This window comes from Phallusia mammillata, chromosome 4 (genome assembly GCF_965637545.1).
Source record: "Phallusia mammillata chromosome 4, kaPhaMamm4.hap1.1, whole genome shotgun sequence".
Taxonomy (NCBI): Eukaryota; Metazoa; Chordata; class Ascidiacea; order Phlebobranchia; family Ascidiidae; genus Phallusia; species Phallusia mammillata.
This window is the reverse complement of record NC_137255.1, coordinates 1,241,867-1,264,823: the sequence shown is the minus strand read 5'-3', so window position 1 is coordinate 1,264,823 and position 22,957 is coordinate 1,241,867. Positions and strand designations below refer to the sequence as shown.

General features: G+C 36.8%; 4 protein-coding genes across 6 annotated transcripts; 1 reads left to right on the top strand and 3 right to left on the bottom strand.

Moving 5' to 3' along the window:
- The first annotated feature begins 6,491 nt into the window (after window positions 1–6,491).
- Window positions 6,492–10,469, top strand: LOC145222561 (guanine nucleotide-binding protein G(I)/G(S)/G(O) subunit gamma-8-like). Its single transcript, XM_080088705.1, has one exon. The coding sequence runs from the start codon at window positions 7,163–7,165 to the stop codon at window positions 7,367–7,369; it is 207 nt and encodes a 68-aa protein (XP_079944831.1). The 5' UTR covers window positions 6,492–7,162; the 3' UTR covers window positions 7,370–10,469.
- A 524-nt stretch (window positions 10,470–10,993) lies between these two features.
- Window positions 10,994–18,827, bottom strand: LOC145222557 (protein NEDD1-like). Its single transcript, XM_080088699.1, has 13 exons — window positions 18,699–18,827; window positions 18,251–18,375; window positions 18,119–18,190; window positions 17,256–17,396; window positions 16,606–16,795; window positions 16,009–16,192; window positions 15,419–15,608; window positions 14,832–14,910; window positions 14,575–14,640; window positions 13,985–14,218; window positions 13,176–13,511; window positions 12,725–12,869; window positions 10,994–11,963 (listed from the first exon to the last, which is right to left on the bottom strand). The coding sequence occupies exons 1-13, from the start codon at window positions 18,712–18,714 to the stop codon at window positions 11,786–11,788; spliced, it is 1,956 nt and encodes a 651-aa protein (XP_079944825.1). The 5' UTR covers window positions 18,715–18,827; the 3' UTR covers window positions 10,994–11,785.
- LOC145222560 (tRNA pseudouridine(38/39) synthase-like) lies at window positions 18,828–20,881 on the bottom strand. The gene has a single exon (XM_080088703.1). It carries the CDS (start codon window positions 20,428–20,430, stop codon window positions 18,907–18,909), a length of 1,524 nt encoding a protein of 507 aa, XP_079944829.1. The 5' UTR covers window positions 20,431–20,881; the 3' UTR covers window positions 18,828–18,906.
- Window positions 20,814–22,710, bottom strand: LOC145222559 (putative tRNA pseudouridine synthase tag-124). Of its 3 annotated transcripts, none has more exons than XM_080088701.1 (2): window positions 22,193–22,710; window positions 20,814–22,120 (listed from the first exon to the last, which is right to left on the bottom strand). In XM_080088701.1, the coding sequence occupies exons 1-2, from the start codon at window positions 22,643–22,645 to the stop codon at window positions 20,966–20,968; spliced, it is 1,608 nt and encodes a 535-aa protein (XP_079944827.1). In that variant the 5' UTR covers window positions 22,646–22,710; the 3' UTR covers window positions 20,814–20,965. The 3 variants fall into 3 exon arrangements, with proteins under 3 accessions (XP_079944827.1, XP_079944828.1, XP_079944826.1); XM_080088702.1 differs by having other exon boundaries at window positions 20,814–22,281; window positions 22,501–22,710; XM_080088700.1 differs by having other exon boundaries at window positions 20,814–22,710.
- Between the last annotated feature and the right edge of the window lie 247 nt (window positions 22,711–22,957).

The following is a 22,957-nucleotide window of genomic DNA, read 5'->3' as shown; positions in this document are numbered from 1 at the left end:
GTTCGAGCATAAACTAACTTGAGACAACTGTGAATGTATGACGTAACAAGTGGACATTATTCGTGCAACAAGCCGAAGATGATGGGAGTTTAAATGTGCCCTTGCGAGCTGGGAAAGTCTAGTAAAGCAACAGCAGCACGGCAGAGGCTGATAAATTATTTATGGCAGCTTTGCTCGCAGAGCCAGACAGCATAGATTCGCAGTCCCACTACTGTCAACGACAGAGCACTAGAGATAAATTAAGCTACAGCTTTGCTGGCATGCCAAACAGGGGCAGGGCTTAGAACACGAACTTGCAGCAAAAGTATAAGTGTTGAATGTAGCATCTATAAACTAATAGTAAGGTAACTGGGAGCGCTGATTAAATTCTATTTTAAATTACAATCAAGTGTCTTCATGATTCATTAAAGTCCCCCAAGCAACAGGCAATTAATTTTTCTGAACTAAATCAATGTACAGCTGTTACAGGCAGTGGTGGGATTCAATTTTTTTTCAGCCGGTTCTGTTACAAAAAGTCCATTGATAGTTACCAGTAATGCTAAACAGTTCGCAGATCTCATAAAATTTCGTGCGACGGTTCTATAGAACCGGTGGGAACCGGCTGAATCCCACTACTGGTTACAGGCTTTTACAGTAATTCATAAAATTGCCACAGAAAAAAATAGTTTTTTAGGTTAGCGTTGTTGATGCGCACCTAAAAACGAATGAGAGCAGGGTATATTCACGCATAAATAGAAGAGTTACAAGCTGGTGGTGATTGATGGCAACTTCCCATGTTGCTCAAACGAATTCTAGCAGAAGTGACTGCACTAAAAGCTTCCTTTTTACCCCGCGCAATTCAGCCACCTGTTAAGCGCTGGAACCTGATGCCCATATAATGCTGCAGTCACCAGAAACATTATAGTGCCGATTTAAGGGCTTTTGCACTGGTATAACAGTAACATAAGTATTATTGTTACCATAGATCACTATGGTTTTACTGTGGTGTTTGTTGATATTGCTAATACCAACAAACTTTTAAATGTATAAACTTAAAAGAATTTAGCCAACGTTGGCTGTGTTTTTTTGAGAGAGTCGTCTTTCTTCCAAGAAAGGTTTTGATTTAAAATGTGCTCACGACATATTATTCAACGACAGTTTGGCAAAGCAGGGTATAGTGTCGATAACACATAACGACTCATATTTGCTGATGTCGTAGTAACTTAGCCTACCCCACCCGGAAAGGTAGTACATCTTGGAGCAGTGTGTCAGACGAAAAATCGATGTTACAGCGTTAATTGACATCCCTATGGTAATTGGAGGCCGCACAGCTAGAACAAGTTGACAGAAAAAATGGTCAGTTATAAATAGAAGCTCGTGAATTTTACATGAGAAGAGATGGTTGTGAGAAATAAACGCAACCAGTAGAAGTACAAACTTTAGATCTATTTATTTCCACATGCAAACGACTTTATCCGCTTTAAGAAATATCCATTCAGGAACGGTTCAGTTTAAAATTAACCAGCCAAATAGCCATTGTTGAGCCAAATACGTTTATTTGAAAAACATCGGCCTTTTCTGTAACATATACTACTGTTTTCTTTAATATGTACTAACAAACGTTAAGGCCATGTTGAAATTGAAATCAGAAAATATTATGCGTTATTAAATATACTAAATATAAATATAATACGAGACGAATTCAGTACAATGCCAAAAAGTTTTCGTTTAGTTTCAAACTCGAGCTCTTTCTTATTCGAGCACTATTTTTTAACAGTTGATAGAAACGCAGTGAGGATAGTGTGGATTTTATAAGCTTGCTAATAGGAATAAAGCAACGAACGTTGTTGGCATTGATTTTCAGTCCAAGTCAATTTATCACAACGTATATTGATTTAATATCAGATAAACCCAGCACGTGCCCCTCGCCCTAGCAAGGCCCAGAAGTGGCAGATGGAGCCAAAATGCGGTCGAACCTTATCTTCGTTAAACAACCTTCCACTGCGAAAACCAAACACCTAATGTTTTACTACTTAACATGAAGCGATACACAAAGTTAAATCTAAAGAGATTTTAATGAAATGGCTTCTTTTGTTGCCGCTAAGCGACAATTTTTCAAACATTGGTCACGCAGTTTTATAAAAAGAGAAAGAACAAAACCTTATTTTACGATTAGAATAAGGGGGTTGCAGTATTTTTATTTCGATTCAAATGTGCCTTTTTAAAGCATTTTGTAAAGTTTAGGAGTACAAAAAACAACCAATAAAACGAAATAGCGTTTTATATCGTTCACCTGTGTTCTACAGTCATGTATGGAGCGTAACAGGGTCGTGTGTTTGTTGCATGACAATCCTTTAGAATAACAAACAATGTAACAGCGTCATCCGTTAGATAAGCTCGCGAACAGTCTGTGTCGTGTGCTCACAGTAATATGACAAACAGTCCACTTCCGTCGTTACTTTGTATAGGTGTGACACAAGTTGACAGCAGTTAGTGTGTTGCACGAGATAAGCGTTTAATTGCTTCGCTTACACCTATAAAGAAAAGCGCTTTTTTCTCTTGCGTCAATTTTTTCGTGTCTTCCCAATCGGTTTGTTTTACGTCCTTCCTAGTAACAGTGCTATATATATAACTGTGCAGTTTAGTTGTATGTTATAAGCGGCATCTTTCGGCTTAAGTAATGAGTTCACTAAAATGCGGTAAAATTGTTCGCCACGGTCTATTTACACAACAGAGCAAGGCAATTGCCATCACTAGTTTGTGGTAGCGTAACAAAAAGCCTCAGGCAGTACTAGACCCGCTGGTGATTGACAACCAGTCGATGAGCATTTGCAATCTTTTTACTGTGGGTGGTACACAGGAAAGCGCAATCATTTGAACGAGTGTGTGCTTATTGCAGTGCGTGAGCGTTTTGCATGTATTTCAGCATATGTACAGACAGAATGCTAGCAAGTTCTACTAGCAGAAAATAAAGCTAATAAAAATGTGGCTAGGCTTGTTTGCATTACTGGTTATGTCAATTGAGGCCACGCCCGAACAAAGATAGCACAATAAACTGAGAATTAACTCTTTGTTGTTTGTGTTACGCAAAACAATGATGCTTTATGACAACACAGTCAGCTATAGGTTTTGTTTATGTTTAAGAGATTGACAGCTGTAATAGATTAATTTGCAACTAAAAACAACTGAAATATGTTGTAAGGTTGCTGTATAGAGAAATAAATAGCGAACAAGACAATATGAAAGCACTGAATTTTCGGATTGTTTGGATGGGAACGTCGAACAGTAAACATAAAATGAACAAAAAACGAAACTATTTAGAAAGAACATAGCAATCTATTAGCTTTAAAAGCTCGTATTTTGTGGTTTGAAAACGTCGTAATACAAAACAACAAGTGCGCCAGTCTTTAAATAACAATGTAAACAAATCGTCGGCTGCAAGGACGACAAACTTGAAAGGAGACATCCAAATAAGGCAAAAGGGGGGGGGAAACAAATCTGTGAAACCCCTTGCAGTATGACGTCAAAAGTAATGCCCGTTTCCTGTGTCACAAGTGCACATTGTGACGTCACACCGTTGGGGTGATGTCGAGTGTTTGTATGCAATGTTTGTGATTGTGATTGCAAAAGCAGCTTGACCCTTCAGGCCACTGGGGAGCTCGTGAAATTATGATTTGGGCGGGAGAATTTATTACATGGGGAAACTAATTGGGGCACTAATCGATATGTCTCGTGAGAGTGGAGTTAATTGCAACCTTGCAAATCTTTTTCCATTTCGTTTGTCAATAACCAGCGGCAGATGTAAGGCTGGTAGGTATATGTGTGTGGTAATGAGGAAGCCGGCTGTTTTGCTTATTCAATTGTGGTTGTTAGGGTGCATAATTTAACTGCTAGTTTTAAACGCTAGTTTGCATGCAATACCCCTATCTACGTGTGTGATTACATAGAGCGGGTTGTTTTTTGTCGTTAAAATGTTTATTTATGTTCAAAAGTAGACTAAGTCATAAAATAAATTGAGATATTTTGTCACCAAGCGAATTTGTTGATTAAACATTACATTTGAGTTGAGCCTATTTCTCTTGGTGATAGAAATAATATCAGTACAAATTCTTTAAAATATTCCCCAAGCCGGAAATAGCTGCGTAACATTGAGACGTCATGAAATAAGGGCACAAATAGTGGATAGATGGTAATTGGTAACGTGTTGCAGTTATAGCATATAAAAAGTCTCATCAAACTATGAAGGTTATATTTGCCTGAAATAACATTATTACTTGTTTCAGTTTGCTTTGAGTAGGATTTCAAAACTGTAAGTTTAAAAACTTTGTTTCAATTTGGTCAAGAATTTGATTGTTACGTCACATCAAGTATAGGTAAGTCATAAATGAATTTTTAATTTCATTACAAACCGTCAATTGCGTCAATGCACATGTGACATGTCCTATCTAACCACTAGTGGGTTCGTTGCATTAAATTAAATATGTATTGGCGTCACTGTGTAGTTACGTAAGTGATTTTAATAAAATGTCATTTCGTATCAGCTGCAATGGGTCCCTAAAAGGTAAGTTTCGGTTTAAAATCAAACGATAATGTCCTGAAATTTATAGCTATAGGGTTTTTTTGGATTAGGAGTTTGCTAATGATAAAATTGACTTGTAAGAATGCCAACATAGGGTCATAAAAATCTAAAAATGCAAATATAGCAACACAGGTTTGTAGTGAACATAAAATCTGAATGTTGTTTCACCCTGGTTCGATTATTACGTCACAGATCATTAGGGTCTAGAGATTTTAGGAAATTTTTGTTGGGGGAGGGGGCACCAAAAAAGGTTCTGTCTTCTGCTGCTCTAGATCAAAAATCCCTTCAAGAAAAATCATAGTCCAAAATGTAAACCAAGCTTTTGCTTTTTGGAAATCGAATTTCAAGCAACATTCAATTTTGCAGCTTTGAAACAATACAGGGTGTATAGGTGTGTATCCGCTTAGCGGTGAGACATTGTCACATATTGCTTTCAAGCTCTGTCGGTTCGAGCAGCATCGAATTAACTCCGCAAGTTATGTGGCATTTACTGCATGTTAATTACAGGGTAAAGAGACTTAAAATCTCTGATATTCTTCACAGAAACGAAGCACTAATTCGACAAATAATCGTAATGGCAAACAACAAAACTGTGAGGGATTTGGAAAAACAGTTGGAGCAACTACGTCAGGAGGCAAGAACGGACCGTATTCCGGTGTCACAATCTTGTAAGGAGCTTCTCAACTATTGTGATACTCACATGAATGACGACTACTTCCTCTGCAAGACGGAGAAAGCCAATCCCTTCAAAGAGAACAAAACAGTTTGCCAGCTGCTGTGACAAATGTCGCGCGACACATGCGACGCGACGCAAACTGGGTTTTAGCGCGACAAGCGACTCAGACAAATTAGTGTTACTTCTTTTTTGGATATTGTCGGATTTTTTGTCTCATTTTGTGTGTGATTTCTATGAACGCGCGTGTCGTACATTCTTTGCACTAAACTATCCCTGTATTTAGTTGAAGATATTTCAGGTGAAATTAAACATTTTGAGGATTAAGCCCATAAGCAAGCACCATATTGACCCAATGACATTTTTAAGCCCTTTTTCCCGAATGAGTGGTTGTCAGTGTTTCAACAGACCCTTTGCTGCAACTTTTTTGTAAAAAAAATACCTTTCTGTAAGGATAAAGTCATGACTTATCGTCATTTCGTTAACTAAGCCTCCCCACCTGTGCTGAGATTGTTTTTCTTGGTGGTTTTCACCTCTGCTAATTTTCTGTCGCTGATTTAAACAAGATGACACAAATCACGACCGATGCGGCTGAGTTTGTGAGACTAGCAACTGCTTTGTAGCGCTGAATAGCGGAAAAAAGTATTTAGAGAAGCATAAAGGGAAAGTCTACCAACACCATATCTCACGGGAGATCATAATTTTCAAATGGTGGCGGAAAGAGCACTTTTTTACATTTAAAACGTTATATCTCTAAAAATGCTTACAGTTAGGGCTATTAGGGGCCGGGATAAGGTACTAGCATTTATAATTCAATAAAACTAGCGAAAGAACTTAGTTACTAATGTAAAAATTTCAAAAACTTTTTTACCAACCCAACCTCTCTTTAGCCGCTAAACAAATAATTCAGCTCTTTACGCCATCTATCGAAAGTGAGTCTCCCGTGAGGTATGATGTCAGTAGCTCTACCAGCACAAAGTGATACCACATTTGGGAAACAGGTCAACATGAAGAATTATATTGTCAGCAATGCTTTCAAATCGTCATCGCCACTGAAGAAGCGTGAAAACATTTTTCACTTAATAGCGCCTGTCAGTGTTTGTGTTCTTTCGCTCAATTATCTTGAGAACGAAGACACAGATCTTTGAAAATACTGAACAGGCGTTTCGTCCACCAGGTTGCATATTTAACAAATTTGACGTTCCACTGGTGTAATGCTAAACAAAATATTAGTTGTTGTTTTCAAGAACTTGTATTTGTAAACGTTTCGCCCACCAGAACGGCAGGGCTTCACCAGAGCAATGAACGAGTTCTTGAAAACAACAACTAGTATTTTGTTTAGCATCACACCAGTTGAACGTCAAATTTGTTAAATAAAGAGACAGATCTTTGCCGCCATCAAGTGGCAATCATTGTGCACATAGGAAACAATAGACGTTTACAAGGAGGTAGAGCAACCAACACAAGAACTCACAGCACAGGCCTGCTAATTTCTGATAGGTGGCGCAACGAAACATAGGCGTTTGCAATGGCAATAATTGCTGAGTCAGCATTTTATTGCAAACGCCTTTGTAACAGCGACATCCGTTAGATTAGCTCACGAACAGGCTGGATCGTGAGCGCGCAGCAATATGACAAACAGTCCACTTCCGTCGTTACTTTGTATAGGTGTGGCATAACTTGAAACGACAGTAGTTAGTGTGGTGCAGGAGATAAGCGTTTAACTGCTTCGCTTACAACTAATAGGAAAGCGATTTTTTCTTGCGTCAATTTTTTCGTCATTTTGTTTTCTGTATAAATCAAGCCTTTGCTTTTTAGAAATCGAATTTTAAACACATTTGATTTTGCAGACTTGCAACAATACAGGGTAAAGTGAATAAGTCTTACAATCTTTGACATTTTCCGAAGAAGAGATTCGACAAGCAATCGTAATGGCCAATAACAAAACTGTGAGGGATTTGGAAAAACAGTTGGAGCAGCTGCGTCAGGAGGCAAGAACGGACCGTATTCCGGTGTCACAATCATGTAAGGAGCTTCTCAACTATTGTGAAACTCACATGAATGACGACTACTTCCTCTGCAAGACGGAGAAAGCCAATCCCTTCAAGGAACCAAAACCAACTTGTCAGCTGCTGTGAAATTTGTGTCTGTGGGTTTTAACGCAACAAGCCACTCAGACAAATTAGTGTTACTTCTTATTCGGATATTGTCGGAGTTTTTGTCTCTTTTTGTGTGTGTTTGCTGTAATACATTTGGGAAAAAGGTCAAACTGACGAATTATAGTGTCATTAACGCTTTCAAATCGCCATCGCCACTGAAGAAGTGTAAAGACGTATTTCACTAAACTCAATAGCGCCTGTCAGTGTTTGTGTTCTTTCGCTCACTCATCTTATGACCGAAGAGACAGATCTTTGTCGCCACCAAGTGCTAATGGATTGTGCGCATAGAAACAGTAGCCGTTTACAAAAAGGGTGGACTTTATGCGAACGATTCGATTTAATTATTATTTTTTTGGACGATGCAAAATCACGAAAGATCAGAGCAACAGTTAAAACTCGTGTTTATAAGAAACAAATTGACTTCTGTTTCAGTGTTTTCAGGAGACTAATTTGAAGTTTATGGTAATAAATGGAAGAATAGTATAAAGTTTTCATCATGTAATTCAGTCGTTTAAAGCAGTGGTTCTTAACCTCATTGGTGTATACTGTATATAGTACCAATATTTTACTCCTTCTCTTCTGTTATTTTCATGGTATTGTTTTGTGCCCTACATTAACAATAAAGATCTTTATTCGATTGATAACACTAACTTCGAAGCCCAATAAACAGGTTAATGATCTTAGATTTTCGAGTAAAATTAAAACAACAATTTCGGTACCGTTGACTAATACGATTCCATACGCATGTACATATTTTCCCGTCGGTTAAAACTCATTGTTTTAATCATGAGCAAGTGATAGTTAAAGACACCACCTGCCCTGAAGTAACGTGCTAAATCTCAATCACATAATTTAACATACAATCACAATTGTTACAAACAGTAACATAGGGGAACAGTTAAAAATGGTTTATGAGTTGGAATTGAACCGCCGCACGACTTAGAATTGGCATTTCTTCAATTCAAATGACAACTATTTCCGGTGGTCTGTACAAACAAAAATGTATCGCAATTAACTGTGTTCTACTTCGCTTCTTGAAATAAATATGAACGCAGAGATTGTATGAAAAGCAGCGACTGTTTCTAGGCGCAACTGATATGTTGAATAAACAAAAACGACTTGGCTCAATCGATAATTGCGCAGTTGATCCAAATACCAAACAGTTATCGATTTTTCGCCGAATTCGGCTGTTGCTTTTTATGTTTGCTGTCTTGCTACTGATCAGTTGCAGTCATACGAGCAACGGTTGTGCGAAGATAAAGTCAAGTCAAGTCGAAAACTGAACGAAACAATTGCTGTACTGACATTCAGAGCTGAATAAGCAAGTTTTTTTTACAGAAATAGTTTTTTTACCTTATTCAGTAATGCATTAAAATCGCTTTCATTATTGCGGTAATAAAATCTAGTCGAAAATATTGAACCAGTAGCTTGTTGACAACCGTTATTTGACAGAGGAAATGATAAGTACGTGTTAAAAGTGGTACTTCAATCAACCATAGTCAGCAGTAGACAAGATCAGTTACACCGCGTGTAGTTTTATGTGAACTTATGTAGGAGTGAGGCAGTTACACGAGTGACAAGCCAGTTTTTCTTACAGCAAACAGGACATATGTTGTGACAATTCGAAAGGTAATGAGCGCTCAGTCCCTTTTTTCCCTTCAGCAATCGATGCTATAGGCTGCGCACAGGTAGCAACTCAACAAGACCGTGCTACTCAACGCCTAACAGAAGTGCTTTAGTCGTTTGCGTGACTGGCAAAGTGTTGGGCCACTTTAGGTTGCTGTTAATATAGCGACAAGGCGACTAGCAGTTGGTGTACGCTGTACAGCGAAGATTAAACGTCAAAGGCATTTTCTCCTTCATACAGGTTGTAGAACCGACTTTGTTTTGTAACTTTAGCCACAAACATGCTGTGAAAACTGAACACAAAGCAACAAAGCGGATTATTGCAACAAATTCTGCTGTTAATTGTATTGGATTGTCTCTGTTATTGTTGGTTTTGTGATTGAACAATTGAAGTGGAATAATTCCATTGTTGTAATGGAGGCAAGCAACAACGACGGAAAGGCAGGCGTGCAACGACCAGTCAATGGTGAAAGGGAACTTATAAGCACAAGCAAAGCCTGTCATGATTTAATCGCCTACTGTCAGGCACATGCACACGAAGACTATTTATTCCATCGAACTGGAACGAATCCGTACAAAGAGAAAAGAAAATTGTGTTGTATTTTGTAAAACGATGAACCATTTTTACGTTATTGCGCCGAACGGGTGTTTAAAATCTTTTTATCGTGTCCAAGCTGTGTCAAGAAATCGGCGCCGTGCCCGAGGCTATGTGTAATTTGATTTTAAAGTACATTCCTAAGCGTGCTCGTCAAGACTTCACTTTTACATGGCGGCTACAGCTACCAAGGAAGGTTTTATCTTAACGAAGAATCGATATGCCAGGTCGTGGCGTTTCCATCGATCCTCGATTAGCAATAGAAGATAAAGGCAATGATAAAAATGTCCACCACCCTACCTAGCTGTTCTGAAACTGCTGTAGCAGTCTCTTAAAAATATCGTTCACAAGCCCGCCATGTTGTTACTAATTAACTGGACATGATGAATTAAATCGTAGCCTATACAGCCTTAGTGCTGGCCGAACCTTGAATGAAAGAACCTTTTTCATTATTAATTATTACAGTTTTTATTGTTTATCTCTATTGTATTGTCTTTGATCGTTTGTTTTGTCGAACCACGTCAATCGTAAAGATCTAAATTTTGATCATTTAAAAAACAGTCTCGTATGTCTGTCATTCATGTCGCCAACTCAGCCAAAACTGACTCACTATACCAACCGCACCAACTGTTAAATAATTCACCAACTGTTGTTAGGCTACTTCATACATTTGTTGTGTTTGTATGGGATAAATCTTTACTTATTTAAGCTAAAAGCTCGTTAAGTTAGTTTTTTTCGCAAATCTTTCGTTTAAATTTGACCAAGAGCAGCCGAATATGTACTTGTACCACTCAGTAAAGTCATTCAGCTGTCAATCAACCTTTTTTATCGGGCGTTAATAAACCGAGAGCAATTAAACGTGTATGATATGTTAGTTACAAAGTAGAAATTGTTCTAGTTTCGCTTGCCTTGTGGTGAGTTTGATCAGCAGATATGTTCAGTTGTTACGTTTTGACTGTGGAGTGTGGAAATCGATGAAGGCTCATCAGCATGCGTGTTGTGTTTCCAGTATTTTCGCTATCGATCGCCTGTGAAAACTGGTCACCATAGATAATAACTAGAATGCTGTCACGCACAAAGATGACCCTTTCAAATATTTCCATACCTCGTGTGAAAGCTGCTGTTTCATTAAGTGACCAATTGTAGAGTTTTCCTTTGTTCCATGCAGGATTTAGAATTAGATAATTTTACCCATTGTTTACGACAAACAAAAACGCCCTGTGACGTCATACATTTGAAATCAACTGGTATTGTAACGTCACACAATTATAAAGACATTGACACTGTGACGAATTTGAGTAAATATTGTGACGTCACACAACAGCACCAGTATTATGACGTCATAGATGTTGTGTCAGTAAGTGACGCAATAGGAAGAAAACTCATTGTTTAGGGCTTTTATTTAAAAAAGGTAAGTTCTATGAAATGCGAAAACACCTCAAAAATGTGTGTGTTTGGTGGAAGGCATTGGAAAGAAGAAAATACATTTGTGAAAAGGCACCGCATGAATCACAGCAAGTAAAGGCACAAGAAAATAGAGAAGGGTTCACTTATTATTTCATGAGTGCTAAATGAGATTACATTGTAGGTATTTAGCTGTCAAAATGGGCACACAAACAGTTGTAATTGCCCATGTGCTTAACACGACAACAACAACTAAAAATCATTTATAAATGAAGTAATTTCCTGTTATTGTTGACATCATCTTCTTTTGTGGTCCATCTATTACTCAAACTTTGTCCTGTGATAAATTGTCAAGCCATTGTGGAAATGGAACAATTATGCAGCTGACAAAAACATTCCTTAAAACAAGTCATGGATCGAAATTCTACAAAACAACAAACAAAATGAAAACTATGCTGTTATTGGATGCAAACTTTAAATTGGTTCGTTCCGATTTGGTTGCATAATACAAAAAATCTGTGTGTTCGATTGACTTCCAAGAAATACAAGGATTATGTTCTGGATAATTTACCATGTAACTTAACTTTAAAGCAACACTATTCTCCGCTATTGGTATTCTGATTGAATGAGAATAGATTGAAGACCTAAAAACCATTGAATGCAACCAATTTCCATTCCATGAAGAAAAGTTTTTAATAAGGCAACATTTTCTTTTTCAAGAAGAAAGAATCAACTTAAACACTTGGAACTAGAGTAAAACTACATAGAGATCAAAATTTGCGTCGGAGCCGCTCATTTTCTTCTTTTAATCGTTCGACTTCCATGAGAAGATCTTCGTTGATGTTGCACCTCCTCTGCTCCAGGATTTGTCGGATCATGTCTTCTTGTTGGAGGAAAAGTTTCACCACTGCCGTGAGGACTTCGTTGTTTTGTTGACGAATCTCATCCCTTGAAAATTACAAACTTGCATTTATATTTCTAACATGACAAAAACATGAAAATCTAAAAAAACTTATTCACAGTGATCAACTTGATTAGAATGTGTTTTCAATTCATCATTAGATCATCTGTTAAATTGTGGACACATTTGTTAACTGTACACCCAGGGTTGGCAACCTTCAGCATTTAAGGTGGTTTTCATGGCACACATATGTATTTGTGAGTTTATATTTAAGCACATGTTGATTTAAGCAACTATTTTATTGCTTGTTATGACATAATAGTCCTAAAAACCTAATCTACACAAAAATACCTCCTCATTAGCATTCAAATCATTGAACACAAACCACAATTATATTAAAAATAATGGCATTACCATTTAGGCATCACATGCATCCAGCATTTAATAGGTCACAGACCCCTGCTGTACATATATGCCATGTTACCATGTACATGTATGTTACTGTTATGATGGTGGTATATATTGTTCTGCCAATATATTTAAAACCCAGTAGCAGCATTACATCAACACCACAATCAGGTTAAGTAATGTATTGTCAACATAAAAAAATTCTTAATTTTCTTGGTGGTAAAACTATCAAATTCAAAGAAAGATGTTATTTCGGACTAATTTAATTGAAAAAGAAGAAATCTCTGTTACACAGTGATTGGTGGTTCCGTTTTACTGCAAAAGAATTTGCAACTAAACAAAGCCAATATTAATGTTGTATTACAGACAAGACTTCATTAACCACAACAGTGATTCCCACCCCATTTCTTCCACCAGTTCCTTGACTGTGTTTCGCAAATATTCCGCTTGATATTGAAACACTGTCATCTCTGTTCCGGTGTTAGTGTTGGGAAGTGCAGATGTTATGCCTGAACTAGTTGAAGGAGCCGCATCAACAGAGGAAACTAAGCAAAAACATGAGTATCAACTTGTTAGGATTTAGCCACAACATTTGAGCACTTCAAAACATGACCATCAGAATGTTGCATGTAGGTAACTTTTTGGCAACAGCTTGGACAGATAAAACAAGTCTGGTAAACCTTGGTTAAACCGGACCTGCTTGGACCAAAATTTTGTCCAAATTAAGCAAAGATAAAGATTAACCGATGTCGATTAGTTCAAGTCTTACCAAATTACAATTCATTTGTACCTCAAGTTTTGTCTGAAGATCCGGATTAGCTGGGGTTTACTGTATATGTTTTAACTCTTACCATCTTGACTTGGAGAGGTAGTTTTTTGTGCAGACGGTGGAACAGGTAAAGTGACAGCCAGTTCTGATACATTTACTCCATCACTCGATGGCGCTGGAGTCTTAAGTATTGTTGCAGTTTTGTCAGCATACAGCCTGGACGCAAGGCTCGGTGTCAAACTGCTTTTAATTGTGGGAACAGCTTCTTTTTTATCAACTTTTGATGCTGGGGTTTCCTTGAAAGTGTGAGATTCTCTCAAAGGGTGAGGAGAGGTCCGGGTGTTGGTTTGAACACCGGAATGTGGCGTCCATTGTTTGTTTGCTTTTTTTGCATTGCTACCAAGTGGAGAAAGGATATCTAGAACAGACAATATTTAACAAATTTTAACTTTATTGAAAAGATCAATAATTTAGCATCGCCCATGCCTTATCCCAGTGGTTCCCAACGTTTCCTTCTTTAATAGTTTAAAACATTTTCATTTCTCCCTAACATACTACATAGTAGATGCTAAACCATACAAAGATCTCTTTAAATTGAGTCTTTTATTACCTTCACAGCTTATATTCCTAAAGTTTAAGTAACAATTTACAAACCACATGCAAAAATAAAAGAACACTTCTTCCCAAAAGTTTTAAAATTCCTTTCTTGGAAGAAATTCCTCCCTGGTCAGGGACTGCTGCTGTATGCTTTATATTCAAAACACAAAGAAAACACAAAACTGCCTTCATTTTTTGCAGAAGAAAGGCAAAACATTAGTTTACCCTTGTCTGCTGTTTCAAAAAAACTTATCAATTGTGCTCTATGAAACTGTGAATGGCACAAAATGTTACCGTCAGTATAAGACCCGATAGTGTCACTCATTCCAGGAGTCAGGTTCGATAAAGATGTTGTGTTTCCATCCTGTGAAGCAACAGAGCAATTTCCAAAAACTTCATCTCGCACAGGTGAAATTATTCCACCAAGATCATCCACTGTGTTGTACTGAAATCTCGAGGCAACGCTTGGTGTCGAATTAACAAAAGCATTGCCCACTGGTTTGTTGCCATGAAAACCATTCGACAATCCTGAAATTGACAGGGTGAAAGTCTGAAGTCTAAAACAGTCATGAAAAGATTTCTTATGCACACAAATGCTGAATAAGAACAATATTGGTTGGAATTTTTTATTCAAATGTTTTCAAGTTTATAGAACTCTGGGAGTTTTTATTATGGGTTACATTGATACCTTCCTAAACAATTAAATAATATTTAGAGGATCAAGTTTATATTTGTAATACAATTGCCAGAAGAGCTCTATAAACTTGATATTATGCCTGGCAGCAATAGCTTATAGTACTTAAATATGTCAAACATTTTCTTTGTTTGCACTGTATTATTTTCACAGCAGTTACATAAAACTTCCTGTACTATGAAGCAATTACCTCCGTTTTGTTGGTTGTTTGTTTTTTCTTGTGGTTTAGGATCAAAATCACCTCGTCCATGTCTTTCTAAAAAAAAAAATCAATTACATGATGGTGAGCAGGCAAAGAAATTACAAAAAAGAACATAAGAATTCAAGCTCACTAGAAGCCCGCAACAATATATCATTGCAGCTGTATCTCACTGAACTGGAGCAATGTCTGTTAAGATTTTAGGTCAAAGAAATCTGAAAGATACCAATACCAACTCATCAACCTACTATCAGTGTTTATGGAAGTTATTTCACGCTGGGAAACATCACTCTGAGCTTCCGACATCTTACTCTTCGATCTTCTTGACTACAAACATTTCAAAAAATGTTGTTACAAACCAATGTACAGGAAGCAGTTATGTTTATTGTGTGTATAGTAACTCTAATTATTCACGACTTAGCTAAACTACATGGCTGTAAAACAATTTTCTTGAATTAAGTTCAAGCAAGTAACAAAGGTTTAAGCATGTCAAAAAAAACTTCTGTATCATGTACTATGCTTTGTTTAGCCGCTTCTAAAATTTTATGTTTTTGCGGGCCTGTGGGTGAAAATTTAAATTAATAGCTACCATCTGAGTAAATTTGAATAAATTTAAAGCACTCTATCTTGACCAAACAATTGGAACAAACCAGCGAAAAAAATGGACAAAAACAACATGGGGTCTCTTCAGAAGTTAAAAAATGTGGCTAGAGGAAAGAATTTGGGAGGGTTTGAGTATAACATAGGAATTTGTCATGTTTCAAAATTTAAAAAACTACATACTAATGTAAAAACTTAAATTAATGGCCCAAACAACAAAACATAATGATCTCACCCTTATATTTTGCACATTAATGCACTGAACTGATGTGGTGTGTGCGACAACGTCCTTCACAGCTTGGTTAAACGACCTCAAGTCAAACTGATAAATTCGACCGAGTGATGAGCCAACAAACAAGGAAACCCCGTCGTGAGCGAAACTGACCGATGTGAGAGGTTGGTCCACAAGTGTCTTGTTAATAACCCTGATCAACATTTGGTGTTTTGTATTTTTTAAACCAGTGGTTCTCAAACTTTTAAAGCATGCGGGCCACCAAAGAACTCAAACTTCTTTCCGTGATGTAAACATATCAAAAGTTGTTCAAAGAATGTTAATTTTTAACTTTACGGTGGTTTTTAATTTGCTTTTGATTCACAATAATTAAAATACGAGCTTTGAAATGTTGTCACACATGCTAGTATTTTATCATGAAGTCTTAAAACACCCGGGAATGTTTGCACTTTAAAATAGGAAATATTTCGTTGAACACAGTTTGAGAATGACTGATTTAAGCAGTAATCGAACATGAACAAAATAAAACACTTTATGCTAGCAGATGAACTACAGCAGATATCCCCAGTGCAGTGACAAAGGCAAATACTTACTTATGTTTTGTGACATCATAGACAACCAGGTATTTATCCAGGCCAACTGATGCTGAGATGAGGTCATTAAAAGGTGAAAATGCGAGAGCCATTGCAGGTGCTTTGTGGACTTCAGTAAAGTTGTGGTAAGTGCTTTGTTGAAGGGAATCCCATAAGTTAATACTTCCATCATCTAATGCCATCGCTAAACATACAAAATCAAATCACAGGTTTAGTCCCGTTCAAACTTTAAAACTAAAAATACAAGAAATATTTTTCGACATAAAAGAGTTATAAGTGATTCACACAAATTTTCCCACTCAGGAATGAATAAAAAGAATACAGAAAGTAATGAAAATATATGATACGTGCAGTGGTGGGATTTAGCCGGTTCGCACCGGTTCTTTAGAACTGTCTCACGAAATTTTATGAGATCAGCGAACCAGTTAGCATTACTGGATACTATCAATGGACTTTTTGTAACAGAATCGGCTGAAAAATATGACTCTTGTGATAGAACTGGCTGACAAAGAATTTAAATTCCACTACTGGATACATGGTATTTACTTTAAGCAAATAATATTTACAAGGTATATTAATAACCAAATACGTTCTTACCCAATAAAGAATGTTTCCATGGTGAAAATACCATTGATCTTACAGCTTGACCTTTGCATGAAAGCTGGGGATTCATTGTGACATCAGAATTAAGATTTCGAATCACAACACTCCCCTTGTTACTCCCTGTTGCGATAAACGTCTCGGACTTGTTCAAAGTCATACATGTTATCGGGTTGGTATGAGTGTTCTGCAATGGTGTGAATGTTATATTGGACACATATATTTTTTTTGTAAAAACAAACTTAGCAACGAGATTACAAGGATAGGAACGTAGCATATGATATTGAATATGACTTGCTAAAATGGTGAAGTTAATGTTGTACAAGAGATCTTAATGTTATAACAAATCAGGCGATCACCAAGCATTTTCATATGGCAAGAAATAGGCTATAACAAATCTAGCCTTGGGTGGGATTTCAACACACAAAATGAGCCGTTCCGGGACTCGTTGCAAATGAGTATTAAACAAATTCTGATGATAAAACATGGACTGAGAAAGGTTACAAAGAGTCAGATCAATTAATGTTAAGCTGAAGTAATTGTGTAACATCTCAATAAATGAAAGCTCATGAATGCAAACAACACACTGTTCCAAAATTTCTTGTCATATTAGAGATTCGCTCAATCCACAACAAATTTTTACATACCTGAAAAGTTTTCTTGAGTTTCCTGCTTTCTCTATCCCATACATTGACATCACCAGCAACTCCACCAGAATAAACTTTCTTTCCACTGTATGACACTCTTGCACATGTTTGCTTTTCACCGTCCGCTAGCTCACCAATAATCTGTTGTGAACAAAGTGAAAAAAATGTTAGATTATATTCAATATATATTTCTGCTGAAGATGTGTTCTGAAAGTGTAATATGTGTGGTTTGGTTTGGGTGAACGCTAAGCAGTTTTAAGAGACCACAAGTGTTTCATTTAAATACCAAAAAGTAGCCATATTTGCTTAAACGAATTATTTATTAGGCTACTGGGAAATTTTGGGAAACCCCTGGAGAAATTTGGGGGACCGTTTCGGTCCCCCAAAACACCTTAAAAAAACACTGTGTGTCACATCATCTACAGACACCAAAGCATATAAATACAACAAAAAAAGTTAACAGTAAGTTTGAGATTTCCAGACATAAATGCAGTGGTTGGATTCAAATTTTTTGTTAGTCGGTTCTATCCCCAAAGTCATATTTTTCAGCCGGTTCGGTTACAAAAAGTCCATTGACAGTAACCAGTGATGCTAACTGCTTCGATAATGTCATGAAATTTCGTGAGACGGTTATATAGAACCGGTGCGAACCGGCTGAATCTCACCACTGCATAAATGCAACAATGACAATTACAAACCAATCTGATGCTTAACTTATACAGATTAGTACCATGTTGTGCAAACACAATTAAAGCATTGTACTCTTGTCAGACAGTGGTATCAATTAGACCAACAAGTTTACAGTCATTTTAGAGCAACTAACAAAACAAAATCTTTTTAAGTGTTATGTAACTAAGACACACCGTTGGTTTTTCATTTTTCTTCCAATCACAAAGCAGGATTTTGTCACCTGATGCCGATGCACTGCACAACATCTAAATAGAAAATATATATTTAGCCACGAAATGTTAAAACATCTAGAATGTTCGACCTACAGAGTTATCGCTGGTCCAAGATATATCTTTCACATTGCCCTTGTGGTAATTGTATTGTTTGACAATCTGAAAATTCTTTGTGTCCCAAAGTTTGATGTCATCTCCACAAGATGCAAACAGGGTGACTGAAAATAAAATTATATATATAAGTGTGACATATTTGTTACAGGTGCTACATGCAGAGCACAACGTTTTGACACAAAATCTCAACAGTGCAGCTGGGGGTGACAAAACCTTGGCCATACATGCTAGTGTAGACAAGGGACATGGGCGGTTTAGATGCTTTACCAAACCTGTTCAATGCCACAATTAGGTATAAATCACAGTAGAACTTGACCTGCAATGGTTATGTGCCATCTGCTTTACAATGTATTTACACAAATGTAAAAAAGTTTTATGAAGCTACAAACAGGTAATTTTAACCTTTGATTATGGCAATAATTTGTACCTGAATCTGAAGACATTTTTGTTGTTTTAAAGTTATGTTGATTCCGCAGATTCAGTGTACAAATAGCACAGAGCACAAATAACACCAATAATTTTTCACATATTTACAAATCTTAAACTGGAAATCCACCTGAAAAGCAAATAAAAATGTAAATTCATGATGATAAAAAAGATACTGGCCTTTCAGGCAAGTTGTTAAAATGATTTTTTCAGACACAGCTTCTTTTAGTGTCTTGTTCAGAGTTCGTAGGTGAATGTTGTCGCTTTCTTTCAAATGCCTCAAGTTGTTCTTCAAAACTTTTACATTTTTGTCTGTCAACCACCTTCTTGTAAGTCTTGTGCTGCAGGGAGCACGGCTGCTTGAGAAACTGGTAGTTTACTCCATGTGCAGGAGATTGCTGGCAAATTTTGCTGCTTAAGTCTTTAATTGTTGAACTTTCACTGTCACTGACGCCCATAAACCCACCAACTGATCCGGTAAGTGTAGTTTCAGAGCCATTTTCCAACATTGCAATCAGTTCCCTCACCATACAAGTCTTAATTGCAAGTTCACTCCAGTAGGTCTGAAAATGCATGAGCAACCTTGCTGCGGTGCATCTGTCCAAATTCCACTTCATACTTTCATACACCGAGTTAAATAAAACCAGAGGATAGGCTGGGGATAAATCATATGCTGGTCTACTCGGGCAACTTTCAACATCCAGCAAATGTGAAATAAGTGAAGAATCCTCTCTGCCCGAACCGATGAGAAATAAAATTGTCATCATTTGCCGAACTTGGTGATACAGAAAACCTGAAGCAGAAATAACCGCATAGTACAGAGAATAACTTTCCGATAATGATGATTCTTTAACAGGTTTTATTGAAAATTCATCAATCCTACGAATAAAAACTCTACAGTTTGCGACATTTAACTTGCAAAAGTTGCGATAATCATGAGTTCCACATAACAACTGAGCAGCGTTGTTCATTTTCTTAACATCCAACTTTCCACGAGGAAAGTAATAATGATAAACACGCTGAGTACATTGCCATCTAGCTGAAAAACTCTCGTCAACAGGTGTCCAGCCCAATATACGAATTTCTGCCGGCAAAACTTGGTTTAACATCATAACGTAGTCAAACTCTTTGCACTCTTTATTTGGTTCACAAGTTGCTGTGGTCGTGTTTATGTCTTTAGTCACTTGAACGTTTGTTTGGGCAACTTGTTTCCCATTACCACAGTCTGATTCTGTATCATTGTCCTCTTGCATACAGTCTTTCCATTTCACAACATGTGGGCCATCAGAGTGTTGAGTTCGAACCATTAAACTCATAACTTGAACAAACCCACTAACTCCTTTATCAGTTCGCCCACATTTTGTAAATCTCACGGGTAAATCTCTACCAACAAGTTTTACCTGTCTCAGTGCCTCCTTAAGCACCCCCTCAATAGTGTCGGGAAGGTCACCATTTTCTTGTAATCCGTTGTAATCCCATCCTAGATAGGCAACTTTGAATGCAACATAGCGATAATTGCAATGCAGAAAATCTAATTCTCTTGATTTTTGTTTTCTTCTTTTCGTTTTTCTTGGCTTAAATTTATTAATCATAATTTCGGTTTTCGACAGTGGTTTGCAGGTGTGATTATTTTTTAGTTTTAAATGTTGTGTTTGCAATAATAAATACTTGTCAATCAATTCTTGTTTTGTCATTTCAGTCAACTCATCTTGGGTGAATAAGTTCGCTTCCATTTTATGAACGAATTCGTTAAAGCACAACAACAAAAACACTAACGAGACAAAAATTGTTAGTCCTATTTGCAAAGTTTAATTTGAATGGCCAATGCCTGCAATTATCTTCATTTGTTTTTCAAATAAAGCAAAAAACAACAACCAAATAAAGTTTAATCTTCAATGCGCGCCGCTACGCAACGATGTGTACTTTAACGTGAACCACACAGGTACATGTTGTATTTTCATCCTGGCCCAAGTTTTTTTTTTATATACGCCGTTTCTTTACTGTTGTTTATTTAGTGCATTTATAATGTAATTTCATCACACTTAACTCTGCTCTTTAGTTACAATATTTACATGCTTAAAATTGTTTGGAATAAAATACTTAAAACAGCCAACACTACAGATTTTCTTAGAATTTTAATTTAAAATAAAGTTAGAAGCAAGAGATCTTGAAAAAAGTAAAAAATGCAAATATAACACAAAAATCATGACAATATAATAAGAAACAGTTGCTAGCATCAAGCTGTGTTGTATCAAACAATTTTTTTTTTCACAATTTATTTTGAACTTTCACCCATTTCCCAGTAGAAGAGTTTTCTTTCCAGTCTGTTATTCTATCCGCTGGACTTTTACATGGGGGCCGATCGAGCACTTTTTTGTACGGATTATTGTTCATAGAACATACAATTCTCATGTTTCTGCAGTACATGTTTTTTAATGAAAAGTTAGAATCTTGTTCTTCACTTTCATTGGGATCACTGCTTGTGCTGGGACTTTTTTCTTTGTTATTGTCATCTTCAGTACATAACAATTCTGAATTCTTTTTGTTTTCATCTTGTAGTTTGACCACCAGGTTTTTTATTATGACTGCTTCAGTAATTGTTTTTGACCACATTGTTTGAAAATATTGTGCCATTTCTGTGTATGCTTCTGGTCCTTTGGCCCACTTTAAATTAAGAAACTCAGTGTTGTACAAAACAAGTGGGTATGCCGGAGCAGCAAGATATCCTGGACGACTAGGAGTTTTTTCCGCATTCAATAATGTTTCAATTAAACTGGGTTCTTCTTTGCCCAAACCGATGAGAAATAAAATAGACATCATAAATCGAACTTGGTGGTACAAAAATGAGGATCCCACTATTTTTGCATAATACATCTCACCACTATCACTTTCATCAGTAAGTTTAATGAAATCAAAACTGTGAATATGTCGGAAGAATTGTGGACGCTGATTTATTATTGTGCAAAAGTTTCTGAAGTCATGAATGCCACACAAGAGCTGGGCAGCCTCTTGCATTTTGTCAACATCAAAATTTCCTTTCCAGAAATGATAGTGGTACTCTCGTTTTTGGCAGTTCCGTCGTGCAGCAAATGTATGATCAACAGGTGCCCAATTCACAACTCGAATGTCTGGAGGTAAAGCAGAATTTATCATTTTTATGTAATCATATTCTCCAGCAGTTGGCTGTTCTGTTTTTAGTGTACAATCTTTGCTCTTGATATTTTGTGATCGCAAACCTGATTCAACCGAAAAGGATTGGGTATTGGTAGATGACTTTATATCAATATTATTTTCTTGATTGATTCCACTTAAACTTTGACTCTCAGAATTAATTTCTGATTCCATTTTTTCTTTTAATTCATCAGACCATTTCACAATATGTGGATCTTCTGTATGTCTTGTTCGAACTAGTAAAGACAGAACCTGACAAAATGAACTGACATGTTTATCTGTGCGACCCGACCGTGAATATCTGACAGGCAAATCCTCACCCACCAATCGACACTTCTTTAACGCATTGGTAAGCATCCATTCCACTGACGCACACGAGTTTTTCGTACACTGTAGCCCACTATACTTCCAACCTAAATACACAACTTGTAATGCAACACGACGATAGTTACAAGCCAAAAAATCATCAGTTTTGGCAGCTTGATTTTTACGTTTAGTTGATAACTTTGCACCAGTGGTAGTGAGTATTCTGTTTTCCAATTGCTTTGCATATTTTTGAACAAAAAGAACTTCTTTTATAAGTTCATCTTGGTTTAGTTTTTTCAAATCTTTTTCTTTCCACACAACTCTACCTTTTTTGTTTCCTTTCACAGAAGTTTCATCGAGGCAAAAAATGTCCGACTGAACAATCTTGGTAATTGTACGAGTTTGAAAACAGGTTTGAAATGGAAAAACACAAATTCTTCTCAGAGAACAAAACTCTTTATTGAGCATCATTTGAAAAGTTTTTAATTAACTTTAGTAAAGCATTCTCTACAAACACCTGTAAATACAACAATCATGGGCATAAGAAACAAGTCTAAAAATGCAAAAAACGAGGCAAAACGAACGCAAGACAGCTATTAAAAATTGTAAACAAACGCACGTTATTGTTTTGAAATTGCAATCGCACATGGTAACACTGGAGGCGGTAAATGTTGTTGCTAAAACGCCTTCGGATAGACATCAAATGCAATGACAGCCCATGTCAGGTTTTGATGAAAGCAATCATATCGATATGGACCCTAAAATAGTTGTTACCCACCAGTC